The following is a 21,283-nucleotide window of genomic DNA, read 5'->3' as shown; positions in this document are numbered from 1 at the left end:
ACTTTAATTTTTTCCAGAGACTATCTATTTTAAAGCCTTGAAAGATAAGCTTTAGATAAACTATAAGTTTACTTCTAACATATCATATTGTGAATTCCATTTTTCCATTCCAAATTATAATGTTGTAGTATTTACTATTTAATTGAGCTTATCTAAAACTAAGTAGCAATCAGTAGAGGTGACATAGATTAGACAAAAATCATGACTTAATGTAGAAAGCATCTGGTGTTGGCAAACGTGATATTTTTTTTGCTGTCTTGGAAGACAATTGCTGCTAATCTTGTATACATTCTTGTTAAACAGAACAAAGTCCTATCTTTCTTTCTTCATGTGGAATTCAAATAAATGATGGGATAGGACGTTTCTGAGCAAATCAGCTGACTGAAGCCCATGGACATGTCTGTTTGAAGCATTCTAACTGACTACTGTATTTAAAGTTAGGGGTGCCGCTGTTCAGAACTATCATTCTAAGACACAATGACACCAACTTATAGGATGTAGGTTATTATAGAACTAATAAGTCATGTATACAAAAAACATATGGAAGAGGGCCTTGAGAGAGAGATGAACTTGGAGGACATTCACAGAAAAAATAGAAGTAGCAACCAAAACACAAATTTTCCTTCTATCCTTACCTGCCAATGTGACCAATTAATTGAATAAAAACATGGGGTATATGTGTGTGTGTGTGTATATATATATATATATATATATATATATATATCACATATATGTATAATGGAATCTATATGCTACTTATCTCTTTATGTGATTAGTTTTCTTCATACATGTTAAAAGAACATGATGAAATCTATGGTCACTAAAAATAAGTCTTTTATCTTTTCCTTATTATTTTAAGACAGTGTCTTACTATGGAGTCCAGGTTAGCCTTGAAATCACCATCCCACTTCATCCTCTGAAAACCTGAGTCTACATTCTTCATTCCTCATTCCATATTCTAAAAAAAGAATTGATAGATTGAATACACACGATTTGAGTCTGACAAGTAGTCAGCAGGATGACAAACAGACACGAACACAAGGGAGTGTTGACCTGAATATAATTTCTCAAAGCAAGCATCAGACTTATATAATAGAAGAAAACAACGGGTTTTGTTTTCTTCTATTGTTAGGTGACACATCAGTCAAGGTACATTGAAGTTATCTGACACAAACAGAGAAATGCATACATAAAGACTAGCAGGAACCAGGCAGTGGTTACAACTGAGATAAAAAGCGACCCTTTCTAAAGTCAGCCATTAGGGAGCCAGGTGAGGATTTCACACCCTCATCACAATTTATGCTATTCCTCTGAGCCTTGTGAAATCTTGCACCAGTGGGGGTCCTGCTCTTGCTGACCTTTTCATGAATAATGCAATACTGTAGTTCCTCCTTAAACCACAACCCTCCTTCTTCCTAGGCCATTGTAAATTCTTGCATGTGGGAGTAACTTGGCTGCTCCTTTAAGTGTCTGTAGGGAATCTCCATTTGTCAGAAGAACTCACCAACTTTCTTCTGATAAGTAATGTAGTCTGCCATACCTGACTAATGAGGATTCTAAGTTTACTATTTTGAACTAGCCCTGAGATTACTAGCTCCTATCCAGCAAGCTGTGAGATGCCCGATTACTAACTGTCAACACTGGGGGATTTTGTCTGAATGAGTAACATTCTTAAGAAATTCCAAGCCCAGTGTCAGCTCCAGGACTGCCTAGGACACTGGTGAAGGCCAGGAAGCAAAGTTCAACCTAATTTAGGTATTTGACAAATTATTCCTTAGAGGCACCTATAATAAAACAATACTGAAAGAAAGCACAAAGGTCCCTTCACCACACAAGGACAAGTTTGGAGCATTCGTGCTAAGGGATGCCAAGGCTCCAGGAGACTAAGTTTCTGTCAAACTTTTTGCCTTGAGACTGTGTCCAAGCTTTTGGACTTGCCACGCAGTCTTCACTGGAGTGGGTGTGGCACTTTTTCATTTAGAAGAACCTGAAGTTTTCCCATAAACCTTTCATGTAGTTGCCATCTTAATTCTAGTATAAAGGAAAATTAAAGAGAATAATAATAAAGTGATTTTTTATAGGATATACATCAGTTTCACAATAATTTGGTGTATTTTACATTGTAACAAATTGTATCTTTGTTTACAGTTATAGTTGATTTAAATTTAGGATAAACATTAAACATCATTAACTTCTCATCAGAGTTATCCTAATGACCATAAGCTGTTTGAGACCATGAATTACATTTACACTGTACAGTGTACCCAGGACTGTCTGGCACATAAACATTCCCCAGTGTATGTTTATTGACTTCAGTTAAATAAACTTCCTTCCTTGACTGCTCTTCAGAGCCCAGCTTGCTAGGGAAGGATTTTACTGTGAATCTATGTCCACAGCTTCAGTTTCTGCGCTTAGAATTCGTGCAGTAAATTGACAGTTTCCAGTCGCATGAAAGTTCCCATGCATCCCCTCAAGTTTGAGCAGGCCACTGTGAGAATGTAAAGAAGTCGACATTCCTCCACAGTGTGATTGCTAAGGAGTTTTCTAAAAGGTGGAATTTTGCCTTCTTTGTCTCCTCCAAATATTGATTATAGAAATAAAGGATTTCCTATTGGTGTGAGATAAGAAGAGACACCTCATTTGTTATGTTCTAGGTCATTATGCTGACAGGAAACTGCTTCCTTTTTTCCCAATCTACTAATTCCTATCATCCGTGACTACCAAGATAATCTCCCTTTCTATTTTGTATAACATTAGTGTGTCACCAGAAGAAATGACAAGCAGTCCAGGTTATCTTTCAGAGATTCCTTGTGTGTATATTTTAGGGTTGGGGGTTGTGACATTATTTCTTGTGCTCAAGTTTATTTCACATTTACAGTACATAATCCATTATAAATAAGGAAGGACTTTGTTGTTCAAACCAAGAACTTTCGATAGAACTAAAGTTACTGAGGGCAAATCTGATTTCTCATATAGTTAGAAAATGAATAAAAATAGACAAATAGAAGAGGTACTCTGATAGGACTTTTAGATTCAGCACAGATTCCAAAACAGATAGTTATATCAACTAAAGCCCCAAATTGAACCTTACTATGGTAAGATGGGCCTACATCTCCAATGCATGAAAATATGAAAAAAATTAAATACAAAGTTAATGATATGTTTACATAAAATAACCACTTGCAGATGCTTCTAAGCCCATTATAGCATAGCATAAGCACAGAAATACAAAATGGCACATAAAATAATATAATACTAGAATCAGCAGTGCTTACTCCGTTTATGAGTCCTTTTTTCTTTTCTTGTATATTTTATTTATTTACATTTCAAATCTTATCCCCTTTCCCAGTTTCTCCTCCAGAAACCCCCTATTCCACTTCCCCTCCCCTGCTTCTATGAGGGTGCTCCCCCACCTAACCACCCACCCACTCCCACCTCACCACCCTGGCATTCCCCTACTCTGGAACATCGAGTCTTCACAGGACAAAGGGCCTCTCCTCCCATTGATGTCCAACAAGGCCATCCTCTGCTCCATGTGTGGCTGGAGCCATGGGTCCCTCCATATGTACTCTTTGGTTGGTGGTTTAGTCCCTGGGAGCTCTGGGGTCATTTATTATTCCCAATGATCACATAAATATTGGACTTTTCCGCATCTATTGCAACTAGGTGCTTACTTGACTTAGTTGTAGCAAATGGAGTGTAATTATCAAATCTCATTCATAAAAGCCTCAAATTGGGAAGCCTTTTCAAATGGTAGAAAGAGGGGGAAAGCAGAAGAGAGCCCATGGAGCAGAAGTAAGACACTTCTACAGTTTAAGCCACTAAGATTCCAGGGTTTATCAGTCATAGAAGCTGATATAAATTTATATTTGTTTCATTTCCAGAGTGATCCAGAAGGAATTTAAAGCAGCTGTCTTATCTTAACAGCTTTTAACAAGAATGAAGCTAAAACGCCTAGGTGCATTTAGCCCAGACTAATTAAATCAGGTAACCTCCAGAGGGATGTTCCTTTGTTCATGAGTATTACATTTCAAAGATTCTGGTTCTTTATGGAACAGTAGCTAAAACTCAGGAATCTAAAAGAAAAACTGCCTAACAGTATTCTCTTCCATTTGATCCCACTTTCTCAAGTAAACTTTAATAACCCTCTAAAGGACCCGCTGTCCTCTGTGGCCACATGCATCACACAGATCGACTGAGGTGCATCTTAAGACTAATACTCAGTCAGCAGAAGCAGCCAGACATTCTTTTCTGCTCTCCAAATAAATAGAAGCACACATCTCAGAGCATCTTTTGTCTATCTTTAGAAAGGTGTAACTCATTTCTTAGGGAAAAAATGCCTTGTGTTCTGCTTACCTTAAGGTATTCTAAGTTGGCAACTAATTACATCAATAAAGACCTTGAATGCATTGAGATATTTGGTGTCGGACATGATTGCAACTTTCTCCTTTCCTTTAGCTATACTATCATATTTTATTTTCACACTGATCCTGTAGGGTTGTTACTGTAACTCCCCTTTCAGTAAGAAAACAGAGAATAAGACAATGTCAAGATTTGAGGCAGATCAATGCTCTAGGCCATAATTAAATGCTGTCATGTAGTTTGTGGGCACTTCAGTCACATAATGAGGTGAGTAGACATCTTAGACTGCCTTTTGATTAGTCATGTTAATTTTGATGAGAAGTAAATCCTAGACAGCCCCACTTGCTTTTGTAAAAGACTTAGGTAGAATAGGCCTAGCTATATGCACACATATCTCCCTATGTAGCTAAAAGGAGATTTGAAACTATTGGGGAAGAGCAATAATTTGCATTTCAAAGAGATCAAAATAAACACCAGGACAGGGAGCTCTCCCACTCCAGAGGGGAGATTAAACAAACGTATGAATTAATGGCTTAGGACATCTTTGCTGTTAGTTACCTGAGCACAAGATGATCTCATGTTTTAAAATAGATTGGTTTTATTGTTATGGTGATAGAAAAAGCTGAGCATAGCCCAGAGGAAATGGAGAAAACTATGTGTGTTTCTATTTTTAAGAAATATATATATATATGCTCCTGTACTCCCAGCACTATGGATTCATAGGCAGGGAAACTAGAAGTTCAAAACCATTCATGGCTACAAAAGACCCTCTCTCAAAACCAACAAAAATATACAGCTAGAGAGATAGAATATAGGCTACTTTTATTAAAAGTTTTATGCAGTAATTTATGAAAAAAAGGAAAAGTATATATAGAGATGAGCACCAAATATCCTGTCCTGAAAGTAAACAAATGAATAAAATACAACAACAAAAGGGAAATTTCAGTTGTCAGGCAATGGTGCATAGGAGTATTTTCTCCAATACTGAGGCTGCAATCTCAGGCAAAAGAGACATCAGCAAAGGGGTGATTTCACCTGTAAAATCACAAGATAAGTTGAGAAAGGGATTATGGGAAATATTTAATAGTTTCCCCTGCAGCTACAGATGCATCATGCTTTGACCTCTTTGCTAGAAACTTTGCAAATTAAGTAGTAGGTAGATGTTTTCCCGTGCCAGACTATTGAAATTGTTTTTGCACTTCCAGCATCTTTTTTTAGAGAGGGTGCATTTTCCACCAAGTCCTAAACACAGCATGCATGAGACAGACAGGGCCATAGTTGCGTGTTCTGCTTCACACTGCTGCTGCCTAGTAGGGTACTGGGAACTCAGCATATAATACCCCAATGATTGTAGAATGACTCTTCAACAGGCAGATTCACTCCTCCAGGTCAAAGGAACCTATGTATGAAATAGTTTTTGACTGCAGATCCAGAAAGGCCATTAAACCACCACTCCTAATAAGTCAACTTTAAAATCTGTCAGTTCCAGAGAACACTAACTTATCAGAGGTTACCAGGCCAGTAAGAACTGTCTTAATCTTCTGACCTCTCCTAGATAAACTCTTCAACGGAAACAGAGGGGCAAAACAAAGATGTTATCTGACTACATGTCCAACACTAATTTTGCATTCATTTTATATCAATGTGCATAAACTTTATTGCAATGATTCATTAAGAGCTCATATGCAACCAGATGAATTTGCATTATGCATGTTGGCTTATTACCAAATAATAAACTCTGAACATCTAACAGTCGTTATTCAAGTTACGATATATCTGTATGACCTTCAGGTTCTCGGAGAGACAGTGTGTAATACAGTTGAGAAATACCATTGTACATGGTGAGTACCTGTTTCCCCTGAGTACCACTTATCCTTACCCTTTATGATTGACATTAATCATTATTTTATAACAAAAAGCACACTGAGTGATCTACCTTTGTGGCTTTCATAGTGGCAATCATCTTGTCTTCTTTAGCATTCTCCAAGTTTCAATATCCAAACTGTCCAACCAACTCTAAATAAAGGGATGGAGGTAGAAATATAATGCTTTGTGTGATAACTGGAGATTATGTAGAAGAATATATTGTGCTTCCTGTTAGGTTTGAGGCTTTGGGCTTTAATCTCGAGTTCACTTGGGTCCTTTAAAACTAAAGCATTTTAGATTTCAATACAATTTCCCAAACTCTCTATCATCTGATTTTGACAGTGAGATTTGTGATTGATGATTTTTGACATCTGGAACGTTTAATCTGTTGTATGACACCAGATTTACTCTGTGCACCTTTATTCATCAAATCCTTCACGTCCTCTCTTCAGTACCTCACAAGTTCCTTCTCCATTTGGGATATAGCTCAATTGGGGGAATATATAATCACTCTCTAATATAAGATTTTTAATAGAGATTAAGACAGTGCAAATTTATTGTTTTTTTGCCCTTGTCAAGTTGCATAGACTTTCCAGCTTACGGTGTTTATCACTCCTTTATCCCCACTTCACCATCCTTCTATGTAGCTGGTCCCTTCAACCTTCCCTTCACACAATAGCTCCTACTCCTCTCCTCTCTGGTCTTTTTAAAGATCACATCTGTTTAAAACTCACTTCTCTTTCTCCATTGTATAATCCACACGTCTGCTGACTGTTGTATCATCCATTAAAAGACTTCTTGCAGGCTCCTCCTATCCTCCAAGGAGAGCTATGACTTCCTTTGGCTTGATCTCTCTTCTGTCAAGCAGAGCCTCAAGGAACTAAATCGTTATCTCCTGTGAATGGCTATGATGACTGCTATCAACATACTAGGTACCAAGTGTATATACCGTTAGTGCTCAGTTTTCTGTTTCTTGACAACATGTCAACAAGGGAGATAGTAAGAAGCAGAGATGTCACCATCCACATCCCATAAGCAATAAATACCTGAATCAGAACCTGAGCCGTGTAAGTGAGCCCAGACACTTGCTTCTTCTATTCTTGTATACTGATTATTTTGCATTCTTCCTGATGCTTGCATTTGTGTTTCCCCAATTTAAAATAAGTGGGAAGTAAACAGCCAGCGTAGAGAAAATGGAACTGAAAATACCTAACTCCTTTATCCCTTGAGTCTTTAAAGGCCTTAATCACGTGCTGGAGAGAGGCCCTTTGATCAGAATTAGTGGGAAGAACCTAGTAAATTCCTATGGGTTTCACATTCCTACTTTGTTCTTAACAAAACAAAGTTTATCTTGTCAGACCCTGGTCACAGTTGGACATTATGAACAAGCTTTGATTGTAAAAGACTTCTGCTAACAGTGAGAGCTAAATGGTATCAGCAGTTAGCCCTTCCAGACCAAAACAGAGAACTGTTTGTAAGGGGAACACCTTCCTCTGTAGATTCTAAGCTGTATCCGAATTTGCATGAGATGTGGGCCCACGTTTTCTACTTTTGAAAGCAATAAAACGGCCACGCTCTTCCTGTTCTGAAGCAACCTGGCTACTTTCTGCTTTCTGACTGTTTTTGTTGTTGTTGTTGTTGTTTTTTGTTTGGTATGTTTGTTTGTTTGTTTGCTTATATTTATCATATAGAGTGTTAGGCTTCACAAAGATAGTTTCTTTCAAGTAAATCATGTATTTTAATTATATTCCCCTCGGTTTCATCTTCTTATTCTGCACTTCCTGTTAGAGCCCTTCCTTCCTCAAGTCTCCCTTATACTCTCATATTGTGTGTATATGCTTATATAGGAATTCTAACACCCACAAATCATGCATTATTTGTTTTTCTGTGTATGACTTTTTTGGCTCAATATGATATCCCCAGTTGTATAAATATTCTAGCCTACAACATAATCTCATTCTTTTATGACCAAATAAAATTCCAATATATATTTCCCACTTGTCTATATTGATGGCTACCTAGGCTTATCCCATAATGTAAGTATTCGTAATAATGCTTCAATAAGCTTAACTCTATCTGTGTCATGTTGACTTAAGAGTCCTTCGAGTCCATACCCAGGATCAGTAGAGTTGTATCATATGCTAGTTCTAAGAGAAAACACTAACCTGTGTTCCATGGGGGACAGACCAGTCTGTATTTCTACCAGTAACACATAACAGTTTCCTGTTCACCTTCTCACAAGCATTTGTTATTTTGTTTACAGTTGGCAGCCATTCTGTCTGGGGTGAGCTGAAAACTGCATGTTGATTTCATTTACATTTTCCTGTTGCCTAGTAATATTGAGCACTTGTTTCCTGTTTCTTGGCCATTTGTACTTCATCTTTGGAGAAATGTCTGTTTATCCGATCATTTGTTGATTAGGACATTTGCTTTCTCCCTATTTTAGCTCTTTGTATGTTCTAGGTATCAACTCTCTGGCATACAACTAACGACAGTTTACTTTTATTTGTTTTCTCACGTTTCCATGGTTTTCCCTCCCCCCACCCCTTCACATAATAATTGTTTCCTTACCTATGCAAACGTTTTTGAATTTTATACAATTACATCCATCAGTTCTTGATATTGCTTTCCAAGCTACTGGAAGAACAACTTTACCTAGGAGTTTCTCCATGGATCCTGTGACAATTCTTGAGTTCTAGATCTTACATTAAGGTCTTTGATCCATGTTAATATGATTTTTGTACAGTGAGAAAAAAAGATCTAGCTCCCTTTTTTTTTTTTTTGAGAACTAATGTTCAATTTGCCCAACATCATTTGTTGAAAAGGCTGTCTTTACTCCAGTGTATGTTTTTGGCATCTGACTACGTGTCTTTTTTGATAGGCCTTTTTACTAGAGCCAAAAGTCCATTTAAAAAATTAGTGCTTGGTATGGTGGCATACACCTATATGCACAACACATGGGAGGCTGAAGAAGATTAAGTTTAAAGCCAGCCTTGCTGTATAGTAAGATGCTGTCAAAAATAATGAAAAAATAACATAACAAAAAAACCACAAATGTCTTCATTCACGATCATATTATATAGTATTTTCCATAGTAGCCCCTGTTAATTAAATTAGTAGATCTAATAAAGACCCTTTTCCTAAATCATTATTGAAATAAATGATAACATGCCAGTTATCTCTTATCTAACTATTTATATATACAGTGAGCAAAGCCTGCCACATATGACAACATGTTCCAGCAGAATTTAAAGACAGAATGATAGAATCTTCCGTAGCATCAGTTCTAAATAAACTAAGAAGTACTATTAATCATATAATGAAATTTTTGTCCTCCACAGAAACCAGAGTCAAATAATTATAATACAAACTTATCCATCCAACAAAAGAAATATCCTTCATATATATATATATAGATATATATATGAAAAGACTAATTCTTCACTAATTTTGTTTTATGAGAATAAAGTGCATTATCTCTTGCTTCCTTTTCCTCCATCTAAGTCCTCTGTACACATCTCCTTGTTCTCTTTAAAATTCAAGGCCTTTTTAAATTAGTGGTTGTTACACACACACATGCAAATATACACACACACACACACACACACACACACACACACACACACACACACACACCAATTGGTATGCTCTTCCCTGAAGAGCAGTTTCTCAAACTCTCATCATTTCTCAGTGGCCAGGGGGTTTTCGTTTGTTTATTTGTTTGCTTGTTTGTTTGTTTTTCTGTAGAGTTGAGGCCACAGAACTTTCCCTCATCTACTTTGCATAAGCCAAGGAAAATAATGAATTTGTTCAAGGACTCCCACTCTATGCTCTGGTAATGGGCACATTTGAGGGAGCCAATCATTCCTCACACTATTGTTGTTTTAAGGCCTCATCGCCATACAGAACGCTGCGTCTCAGTCACTGAAAGACTAGAAATCTTCTTTTCCTCTTTTTTCCCTGTACTTTGTGCATCCAGTTCCTAAGTGCAGCATCTCTGCTCTGTCAGAATATCTCTCAAATGCCCAGCACCACAACTCTTTAACATTGTGATTCTTGGCTCAATTTAATAGAATAGTCTCCTAACTTTACAGCTTCAAGTCTCCATCCTGTGATTTATTTTTCCTGCTGCCTTTAGATTAATTTCATATCACTGCTGCTTTGCATAAAACACTTTGCTGGCTTTCCATTGCCTTCAGGATACAGTCGGAATAGCTTACCACAGTTTACAAAGGCCTTACAAACTTGTTTCCACAATTATCTCTTCAACCCCTCTTAATTCTGCCTTTGTTCAACCTGCCCCGGACTACTGCAAATTCTCTACAGCAGGGTTTTTTCCACTGTTTACCTGGTCTTCATGCATATGTTTCCCTGTGCCTAGGACTCATTCTTCCTTGCTCCCCACAAAATAGGAGACTTTAACTGTAAATATAATGTTGACAGTGTCCCATTAGTGGAACAAAGCACACACACATTCAACTTTAAAGGAAGAAAGACATTGGCTCCCAGTTTGAGCATTTTCCATCTATGTTTGCTCGGTCCAGCTGCTTGGTGCTGCTGATCACACACCACCCTGTCAGAAAGGAGTAATCAAATAGATCTGCTCATATAATAGGATTGAGAAGCAGAGGATAAATGAAAGGTATTATGTAGACACACACCCAATTTCCTAAATTTTCTTTCTTAGGGGCATACCTTGTAAATGATACACTATATCCCCAGAGCATGCAAGGCTAGAAATCAAACCCCTTTGGCACATCTAAGACCCAAATGATAACAAATGTCTAATCTAAGTAGACTATGATAAAATAAATTGTTTACCGTACTCACTGTAGCAACCAAACAATGATGAGAATCTACTGATAAAAAGTAGTGAAGAAATTAATATAGAGTACTAAGAAAATTAAAATTAAAAAAGAAAAGAAAACAAGAGACAGGTACTTAATATCAAAATGTCCTCCCTAAATGTAGCGTATTGATGATAATTAAGTTTAAAAGGACTAAGCAAGTCAATCGGGCTGGATTCAACAAGAACTCACTGTATGTTACAACAGAGGTCAGTTCAATGCTAAAATGCAAACAGGACAAAAGTATGAAAAATTAAGACTCTGAAAACCCTTAAGCTTGTTCAAGCAAGAGCTGTTCTTTCATCCGAAATGTCACACCAGAGTTGGTCTGGTTTTGGTGATCTCCTAGCAGCTCAAGAAAACTCACATAAACCTGAGCTTTGAGCCCAGACAAAGGAGGGAGGGTATTGCCTCATCATACAGAATGACTGACAAAGCAAATACACAAAACTATTATATATTTCTAAGAATCTGTTTTTAATAACTATTTTCACTTAACCTTTGAACCCCAGAAAAAGCTGAACTTGAGCAGTTGTCTTCCTTTTAGTTTTCCTTGGTTGACATGATGTGCGGCTGTCTTCAGTATTGGTTTTTTTAGGAAGCTAGTGTAATGTATTCATATATTTTATTTCTAGAAACTGAAATGAACTGATCCAAAATGAAACATACACAAAATTAATAACTGAAATGAAAATATTCAAGACAAGGTTTATTAATTAAGGTAAATATGGAATCTTTGCAACCACACAAACAAAACAAAACAAAATAAAACAAAACAAAACAAAACATTATTATAACCAAACCAACCGTGTGCCTAAGAACAGAGCTTCAACATACAAGAGAAATAGAATTATAGAATTTAGAGAAACCAAAAAGTTATTTATATTTAGGTATTTATTTATTTATTTTCTAGTTTCTCAGGACAAGGTTTCTCTTATAGCTCTGGCTATATATGCCTACCTCTGTCTCCTAGAAGCTGGGATTAGAAGTGTGTACCACCATACCCAACTCATATCTGGGGAGTTTTAAATCACATCGCCTAATAATAAATTGAGTAACATTGAAAAATAATGTTTATAAGAGTTAAACAACACAGCCAACTGTATAAATTACAATGGAGATAGATTCCAGATGGCAGCGACTGCCAGTACAGGACACAGGACACTATAGGACACTACAAAGGTTTTTGCAGGAGTAAGGTAGCAGAGGATGCATCTGGAGGGTACACAATATCTCTGGAAAAACAAACAAAAGGCAGGTCTTATAGGAAGATGCTATTAAAATTCCATGGTATTAGGGAAATCAAAAACATGGCAGAACCTGCCTCATCCTGTCACTGCCCTGCCCACCAAGGCTCGGCCTGTAGCATGGAGCCACAGCTGCTCCTGCTATCCATGCTGCTTGCCCTGCTGCATTGAGAAAACCATGAGCTACAGAGCTGCCCACAGGCTGCAGACATAATGGCCTTGCCAAGGGTCAGGAGGCATGCAGCAGCCTGGAGCTCCTGCAGGCACTCTCTACAACACGTGGATTCTGATCAGCAGCAAGGTTACCAAGATGAAAATCAGTTCAATTTCTGGGTTGATTCTCCTCAAGGGACTTCCATGGTCTGTGCTGCCCCAGGAAACAAGGTTAATGACTGTTTCTTTGTCACTGAGGGAGACCTTGATGATGTCACTGTTCCCCATGTTGATGTCCCAGAAGCCATGTAGAGGTCCAGAAAGCTTTAGGTGTCTTCAGATACCTAACTATCTGCCCCATAACATACAAAAAGTAAAGTAGGAATGAATGATAAACCTAAAAGTAAAAGCTCGAAGTAAAATGTCTAGGAGAACGTACAGAGGAAAATCTTCATGACAGACATCTTAGGTAGAATGCAAAGTACAAACCACAATAGGCAAAAAGGCAAAAATTGACTTACTGAGATCCTAAATCCTGTTCTTTAAAGGATATCAATAAGAATATTAAAAGGCAAGCCAGAGAAATACAGAAAATATATACAGTACATATATCTAATATTGAAGACCTTGGTATCTAAAATATGTAGATAATTTTTACATCTAAATTATTACATACAGCCCAACTAATATTGGGCAAAATATTTCAATATTCAAACAAAATATGTCATAGAAATGTATAAATTGCCAACAGATTCTAGTTATGAGAATGCAAGGAGATACAATTACATATCCACTAGAATAGTAAAAATATAAAGACAATACCTGAGCTGAAGAACATGATATGCTTTGACTGGGAACACCCTATAATACAATTATTTGGAGGAAAAATTTGTTTGTATGACCCATTTTCACATGTTTATAATCACAAATGCATTGCATCATGGTTCCATGTGAATAATTCCAACTCAGTTTTATAGTGTACTGGTTGCTTGGTATTTTATTTTGTGACTGAATGATACTTACATGATTTAGCTTATCCTGTTACATATTTCTAGTTTCCCTCTATTACAGACAAACCAGTAGTATGTGTGTGGAAACATATACCCACACATATATATTTAATTATTTGATAAAGATGCATTTCTGGATGTAGAATATATGGGTCAAAAGGGTGTACATGTTAGATATATATATATATATATATATATTTAAGTTTGAAATGTATCAACCTCTCTATTGATTTGAATTTTCAGTTTATACTTCTGAAATTAGTATGTGAATACTAATTTATTTCTAAATTTTTTAATTCTTGGGTAAAACTGATTACCAAATGGTTTTAACCTAAAAGCAAAATCTGACAATTATAATACTAAGCAATTTTCATTTTTTTCTACTATTGAAATTAATTGCTCTTGTATTTATTGATTATATTCAGATCTTATCATTTACTACCTAATTCATTGTTGGCATTTGCCTTTATTTCTGATAAACAACACCTGTTCATTTATTACTGTCTTCAACCCATATCCTCTCATATGAGTTTAAAATATATTCTCCAGGTAAGAAATTGTGTGTGTGTGTGTCTGCCATAGCAATATATTGCAAAGTTATGAATATAATTTATCTTTTTCATTCTCTGTTTCTAATGTGATTCATAAAAATATTTAACTCTCATTAAATTGAATTTTCTTCTAGGTATATATTTCCAATTACTTATAATCTTCTTCACTGCATCTTAAATATCAACAATATAAACTGATTCTCAATCTCAAGTAGATTCAAAATAATTTCTTGCCAAGCTTTAATATTTTATATCAGTAGTGCAGTGTCTCATTATAATGTGAAATCTTTACTTAGTACTCTTAGTTACTTTCAGTTTTAATGGTTCTAATTGTTTTATCATATTGCTCATCTTCAAAACATACCTTTGTAGTGCATTACTGACATGGTATTTACCATATAGCTATGTAGTACACAATAATATAACTGATCTCTGACATTTACAGAGTTCTAAATTTCCTCTCTTACAGACAAATCAGAAAAGAATTAAAATGTAAGAAATACATAGAAAAAGTGTTAATTGTTAAACTCTACTAAAAATCAGTTAAAATTTACTTAAGATATCTATACATACTGCTTCAATTATTCCAACCTTAGAGTTATGTTTTAATTTCAAAAATACTTTTGTAATGTGTCTTATTGAGAGTATGTTTATAACATTTGCTCTTTTATCTAAATTCAGTTTAGTAAGTTAAATTCGGACTAATCAATAGTTGTGAAGGTAGTTCTGAAAATGGCTTGTCAAGCTTATTTTAAGAAATTTATATTATTCTGTAATTCTGTTGACAGAAATAAATTTTACAATATAATAAATGTATTTATTTTGTAACACGCTAATTTTTCATATTGTTATAAAACTTGTGTTTTCTTATAACTGCATCTTCCCCATTCTAGGTATATGAGCTAAAGTCATAAGAATAGCATCTTTTTTTAAAATTCTTTAATTTTTTTTTTTACAGTTTAGTCTTTTTCCCCCTCCAGGGGACTGTTCCACATCCCGTACCTCCTTCCTACCCCTGCCAGCCACCAGTCTCCAAAAGGATGTCCCCAACCCCACCCCCACCCCCACTCCCACCCCACCAGACCTCTCCACTCCCTGAGGCCTTAAGTCTCTTGAGGGTTAGATGTATCTTTTCTCACTGAGTCAAGATCCTGCAGTCCTGTGCTGTATACTACACTTCAAAAATTATCTACCTTGATGACTTTAGATTTCAGTTTTCAAAACTGTGAAGAGAAATCCTTATGTATTTTTCTATTGCCTATGGCTCAAATTTAACTTTGATATTCAAATATATAATGATGATGGCCTCAATATTTTGTGTGTTCATCTTCCTGTTGATTGGTACAGTTTTGTCAATTCTATTGTTTTTAAGGATTTCTAGGCTTAGACATAATTAGCATGTGCTATGTAAAGTGCATGGCCCAATGAATGACAGCATATTAATGTACTGGTTTCCCAACGCCATTATTCTCACTTGAGTCATTGTAGCTTCTTTTGAGCCACCATCGAATGTATGTTGTATGTATGTCCCGTATGTTGGCCACTCTTCTCTAGTGCATTGCCTTTGAGATCCATCTTTTTTGATGCATCATTTATTTTTGTGTGCTCTATAGCTCTCGTGATCATTGCTTTAGAGTATGTATATATCAGAAGCTTCTATTTGTAGCTTTAGTGACAGGTATGGGAATTGATTCCAGTTTGGGGTCTTATGAATAAAGAATAATTGCTTCTGTAAAGAAAAAAAAGAGCAGCATTGTTACAGTAGTCACAGTGGTTTCTCAAGCCTGCATCCTTCCTGTAATAAGCACAGTGGTGGGGAGGTAGGATGGTCAATGCTTACCTCAAATAAGCAAGTTTCCTCAGCCAAGACTTACTGGATTCCGACAGAAATTTGCCTATAAATTAAAAAGCTATTTTTAAATAATATATACATATTAAGAAAAAGTTCTCAACAGCTTGCCATAGATGTTAACTGATTTGAATATAAGACCCAAGGCCTGTTGTTGAAACTTTTCCTAGCTCTATTGATCACAGAGGATGATCTCCTAACAGTAGACATGCGGTGTCCATTCACAAGTTGGGTCTTAGGCACTCAACTCTGTTTCTTTGCTTTGAAATTTTAAAATTCTATTGTGTGTGAAATACGCTATAAAAATAAGCTATTTTGCTTAGTCTATGCCAGACGTTGAGGTTCTCTACTTTTCCAATCCTGAGTTGGTCATCTGGTTGGTTCTGATAGTTACTACCTGTTAGGTTTGAAACCTAGGACAAATGATGTCCATTAACATATCAAAACAGTGGTTGGCTGCCAGCTTCTCCCCACATTTCTTCAGTCCTTACCTCCCTTCTGGCTGGCATACCCCTCCCCCTAACCTAAACTTTTACATAACAGGGTTGGGCTGCCTTCTCCTAGCTGCCCATCCCTATAAAATCCAGTCATTTCTACTACTTTCTTTGTCAGTCTTTTGGCCCAGTCTATTGCTCTTGGTCCGAAGCTGCTCTCCCCTTTTCCCCTCCCCGACTCTCTGCCAGCCCCCCACCCCCCTCCGATAAATGGCTTATGTAGCCACTCTGGGCTCTAGCAAGTCCCTGTCTCTGGCTATGCTCCCATTTTATTCTCCATCATACCTAGGAACTGCAATGTCCTTTCCTTTTTATTTCTTTTTTTTATTCTCCGCTTCCATTATTCACACTTAATAATCAAGAACACCTAAGTACAGAGATGAAATAATTGCCCCAAGAGAATGCAGATAATATGTGAACCTTTCTGTAAAATCCCAGATCTGGTTGCAACCAAATCCTGGTTTCATACTTATGCCCCTGTCTCTGTCCTAACGTGTCTTTTTCACCTTCTCTTTCCCCAACCATGCAGGCCCGTAACCAAGGTGTAGACTAAGAAGTGGAGTCATGCTTCACACGGCTATACCATGCTGGCAGCCATTCCTGGGTCTGGCTGTGGTGTTACTCTTAATGGGATCCACCATTGGCTGTCCTGCTCGCTGTGAGTGCTCCGCCCAGAACAAATCTGTTAGCTGCCACAGAAGACGCTTGCTTGCGATCCCAGAAGGCATTCCCATTGAGACCAAAATCTTGGACCTGAGCAAAAATCGACTAAAGAGCATAAACCCTGAAGAGTTCATCTCATATCCTCTGTTGGAGGAGATAGACTTGAGCGATAACATTATCGCTAATGTGGAGCCTGGGGCATTTAACAATCTCTTTAACCTGCGTTCCCTCCGCCTAAAAGGCAATCGCCTTAAGTTGGTCCCTTTAGGAGTATTCACGGGACTGTCCAACCTTACCAAGCTTGACATTAGTGAGAATAAGATTGTCATTTTGCTGGACTACATGTTCCAGGATCTGCATAACCTGAAGTTTCTAGAAGTGGGGGACAATGATTTGGTTTATATCTCACACAGGGCCTTCAGCGGACTACTTAGCTTGGAGCAGCTCACCCTGGAGAAGTGCAACTTGACAGCAGTACCAACAGAAGCCCTTTCCCATCTCCGCAGCCTCATCACCCTGCACCTGAAGCATCTCAATATCAACAATATGCCTGTGTATGCCTTTAAAAGATTGTTCCACCTGAAAAACCTAGAGATCGACTATTGGCCTTTGTTGGATTTGATGCCAGCCAATAGCCTCTATGGTCTCAACCTCACGTCCCTTTCAATCACCAACACCAACCTGTCCACTGTCCCCTTCCTCGCCTTTAAACACCTTGTATACCTGACCCACCTTAACCTCTCCTACAATCCCATCAGCACTATTGAAGCTGGCATGTTCTCTGACCTGATCCGCCTACAGGAGCTTCATATAGTGGGGGCCCAGCTCCGCACTATTGAGCCTCACTCCTTCCAAGGGCTCCGCTTCCTCCGTGTGCTCAATGTATCTCAGAACCTGCTGGAAACATTGGAAGAGAACGTCTTCTCCTCCCCTAGGGCTTTGGAGGTCCTGAGCATTAACAACAACCCACTAGCCTGTGACTGCCGACTCCTCTGGCTCCTGCAGCGACAACCCAACCTGCAGTTTGGGGGCCAGCAGCCCATGTGTGCCGGGCCAGACACCATCCGTGAGAGATCATTTAAGGATTTCCATAGCACTGCTCTTTCTTTTTATTTTACCTGCAAAAAACCCAAAATTCGTGAAAAGAAGTTACAGCATCTCCTCGTGGATGAAGGGCAGACGGTCCAGCTGGAGTGCAACGCTGATGGAGACCCGCAGCCCGTGATATCCTGGGTGACACCTCGAAGGCGTTTTATCACCACCAAGTCCAACGGAAGGGCCACTGTGTTGGGTGATGGCACCTTGGAAATCCGTTTTGCCCAGGATCAAGACAGTGGGATGTATGTTTGCATCGCAAGCAACGCTGCTGGGAACGATACCTTCACAGCATCTCTCACTGTGAAGGGATTCACGTCAGACCGCTTCCTTTACGCAAACAGGACCCCTATGTACATGACTGACTCCAATGACACCGTTTCCAACGGCACTAATGCCAATACTTTCTCCCTGGACCTTAAAACAATACTGGTATCTACAGCCATGGGCTGTTTCACATTCCTGGGAGTGGTTTTATTTTGTTTTCTCCTTCTTTTTGTGTGGAGCCGAGGGAAAGGCAAGCACAAAAACAGCATTGACCTTGAGTATGTGCCCCGAAAAAACAATGGTGCTGTTGTGGAAGGGGAGGTGGCTGGCCCCAGGAGGTTCAACATGAAAATGATCTAAGGGCCCACCACACACTACTGTCTCTGTGTTACTGTTGGTCGTGAGTAAGCCGTCTGATAGAGTGAATCGATCACAAGGTTATCGGGCAGCTTTGCGCAGCTGCCCCTGTGTCAAAGCAGGGTCCATGGAAGCAGGAAGACTTCTCATGGAGACTGGCTGATTAGAGGCAGGCAGGCATGTGTCAGAGCCCTTCACACAGTGGGATACTAATTGTTTGCATTGCAAATATTGGCATTCTGGGGATCTCAGTAATGAACCTGAACCTTTGGCTCATGCTGATGGACAATAATTCAACATTTTCTACCACTGCAAAACTAAAAGGAAAAAAAAATTAAAAAGAACAACCTACAGTGTAGGATTTACATATTAAAAAGACACATTTGTCTAAAACATACTCTACAGTAAAATTTGTATTTATTATCATTTGTTAAAACCTTGCATCATACAATACTGTTGGTTCAGCAGCAAAAAGAGATCAATATATTCTTTTTTTTTGAAACATATATGCTGTATATGTTTTAAAGCAATATGAATGAGAGGTTGTGCTTTTAGTTACTCACCAGTATAGATCCAAGTGTGGTTTCACCTTCCTTTTACCTGCAGATAAACCTGAGAATAGATCCCTGGAATACTAGGCAGAGATGTGTTGAGATGTGTATGTCTGATGTAGGATGCCAAGAAAGAAGACCCAAGTCAAAACTGCTCAACTCTGTTAACTTCTGTTACTATAAATAAAGGCATGTGCCTAGTTTTGATACAGAATGGAATATTTTTTATACATACACTACCAACCTGGACCAGTTTACTGTAACAGAAGCCCTTGGTTTCTCCAGAAGGTGGTATATCACTAGATGTACCTATAGAATACAAGGTAGGTGTCACTCTTAAAAGTAATCCATGTAGCTACTGCTTAGTTTTACTTTTGCCAGTCACTGCTAATGGGTTAATGACCAATGGAAAAGAGAATATTGATTATATAGAATTATTTGGCAATATTCGCCAATAGCTAATATCAATAATTCTGTTGTCTGAAAGCCCTCTGAATAAGGAGGTTTCTGAAGTCAATAGGAAGCAGGGAGAGACAAGAGCATCACAGCAGTGATTCATCCAATGATCTCTTTCAAATGTGGCAGCTGCCTGCCGGATGGCTACAAATCAAAGGGAACATAGTGCACATACCAGCCCAACTTCTATCCAAGTACTATATACAGAGTAGGACCACAGTTAGGCAACTTCAGGATATTCTCCTGCTTCCTGATCAAGATCTTTAGTTTCATATTGAAAACTATATTACATAGATACAAGGAATATGTTTTGTGTGAAAGAAGTAAAAGAAGTGAAAGAAAAACCAATATAGATCTAAAAAACAATGTTTTGTTCCATCACTGGGGAAGAGCTAAGCTTATAGTTCTACAAATATGTAATGCTGTGACGATTCTTTTAACTTCTTGACCTGAGCATATTTGCCCGATTAAGTTGACATTAATGTTATTAATGCAAACATAACCAGGAAAAAAAAAGAAAAAGAAAAGAAAGAAAATAGCATTATTATCATAAGTGACCTGGTTCAAGGAAGTGCAATTCCATTTGGCTGAGTCCTGCATAACTTTCAAAGAATATATCCATATGGCCTGAAAAATATTGGATGCAGGCTATATTCCTGAAATGGCATGTATTTAATCAATATAAGCAAAGTTTCTACATTTTTCACATTTTGAGAGGTTATTGAAGAAGGTCTCCTCTAGGTTATGTTGTAAGATATAATAGAAGGATTCTGGGATTTCTTCCTTTTAGTATTGTAGGTCTGACCCTCAAAAGCCTACCTTTGTAAAATATTTGAAAATATGGAAAAATTTAATACTATTAAATTGGCCTTTATTTCTAAAAGTTTTGCAGATTGATTAGCAAACTGGGTAGCAATACATCTAGACCCATTTCTCCTTTACCAGTGGGTAGCAACTGAGGGTGGATTTGTGTGTGTGTGTGTGTGTGTGTGTGTATTTAAGATTGAATAATTACCTGCTTGAGTTAGAGTTCATTTAATTATCCTAATGATTATCACAAATATTTTACAAATCCAATTTTTATTTGTAGAGTAATTTATTTCTAGCAATTTGTATGGATCTAAGCTAAATTCTATTCAAATGTCCAACTCTTAAAAAAATTAAATGCTATGTTCTTACAATTAAGAAATTTAAAGTAGAAAGGTAGCCTTACAAAAGAGAATCTACTTCCTTTTAATTTTGAAACACATTAAAAAGTATGTACTGACAAATTGTGTGTGTGTGTGTGTGTGTGTGTAAAAGGGAGAGAGAGAGAGAGAGAGAGAGAGAGAGAGAGAGAGAGAGAGAGAGAGAGAGAGAGAGAGATGAGCTATTGACCTAAAAGAGGGTTTTGTTATCCCACTATTTTCTGGCAAATATCATAAAGTTAAATAAAAGTCTTTGAAAGAAAATGAAATTTGATTTAAGTTAAAAGATGAAATATTTAGTTCAAAGATTTCAAAGGTTTGTATGTTA

General features: G+C 37.5%; 1 protein-coding gene across 16 annotated transcripts in view; it reads left to right on the top strand.

Annotated features, from left to right (window-relative positions):
- Positions 1-19,078, top strand: part of Lingo2 (leucine rich repeat and Ig domain containing 2) — a 1,160,577-nt gene extending 1,141,499 nt beyond the window's left edge. For all 16 annotated transcript variants that reach the window (XM_029476375.1, XM_029476378.1, XM_029476377.1 and 13 more), the window contains one exon: positions 16,909-19,078. In XM_029476375.1, coding sequence (XP_029332235.1) covers positions 16,944-18,764 — 1,821 coding nt within the window. In that variant the 5' untranslated portion in view covers positions 16,909-16,943 and the 3' untranslated portion in view covers positions 18,765-19,078. The remainder of the gene's footprint in view (positions 1-16,908) is intronic.
- The last annotated feature ends 2,205 nt before the right edge of the window (positions 19,079-21,283 follow it).

This window comes from Mus caroli, chromosome 4 (genome assembly GCF_900094665.2).
Source record: "Mus caroli chromosome 4, CAROLI_EIJ_v1.1, whole genome shotgun sequence".
Taxonomy (NCBI): domain Eukaryota; kingdom Metazoa; phylum Chordata; class Mammalia; order Rodentia; family Muridae; genus Mus; species Mus caroli.
This window is presented reverse-complemented; position numbering and strand designations above follow the sequence as displayed.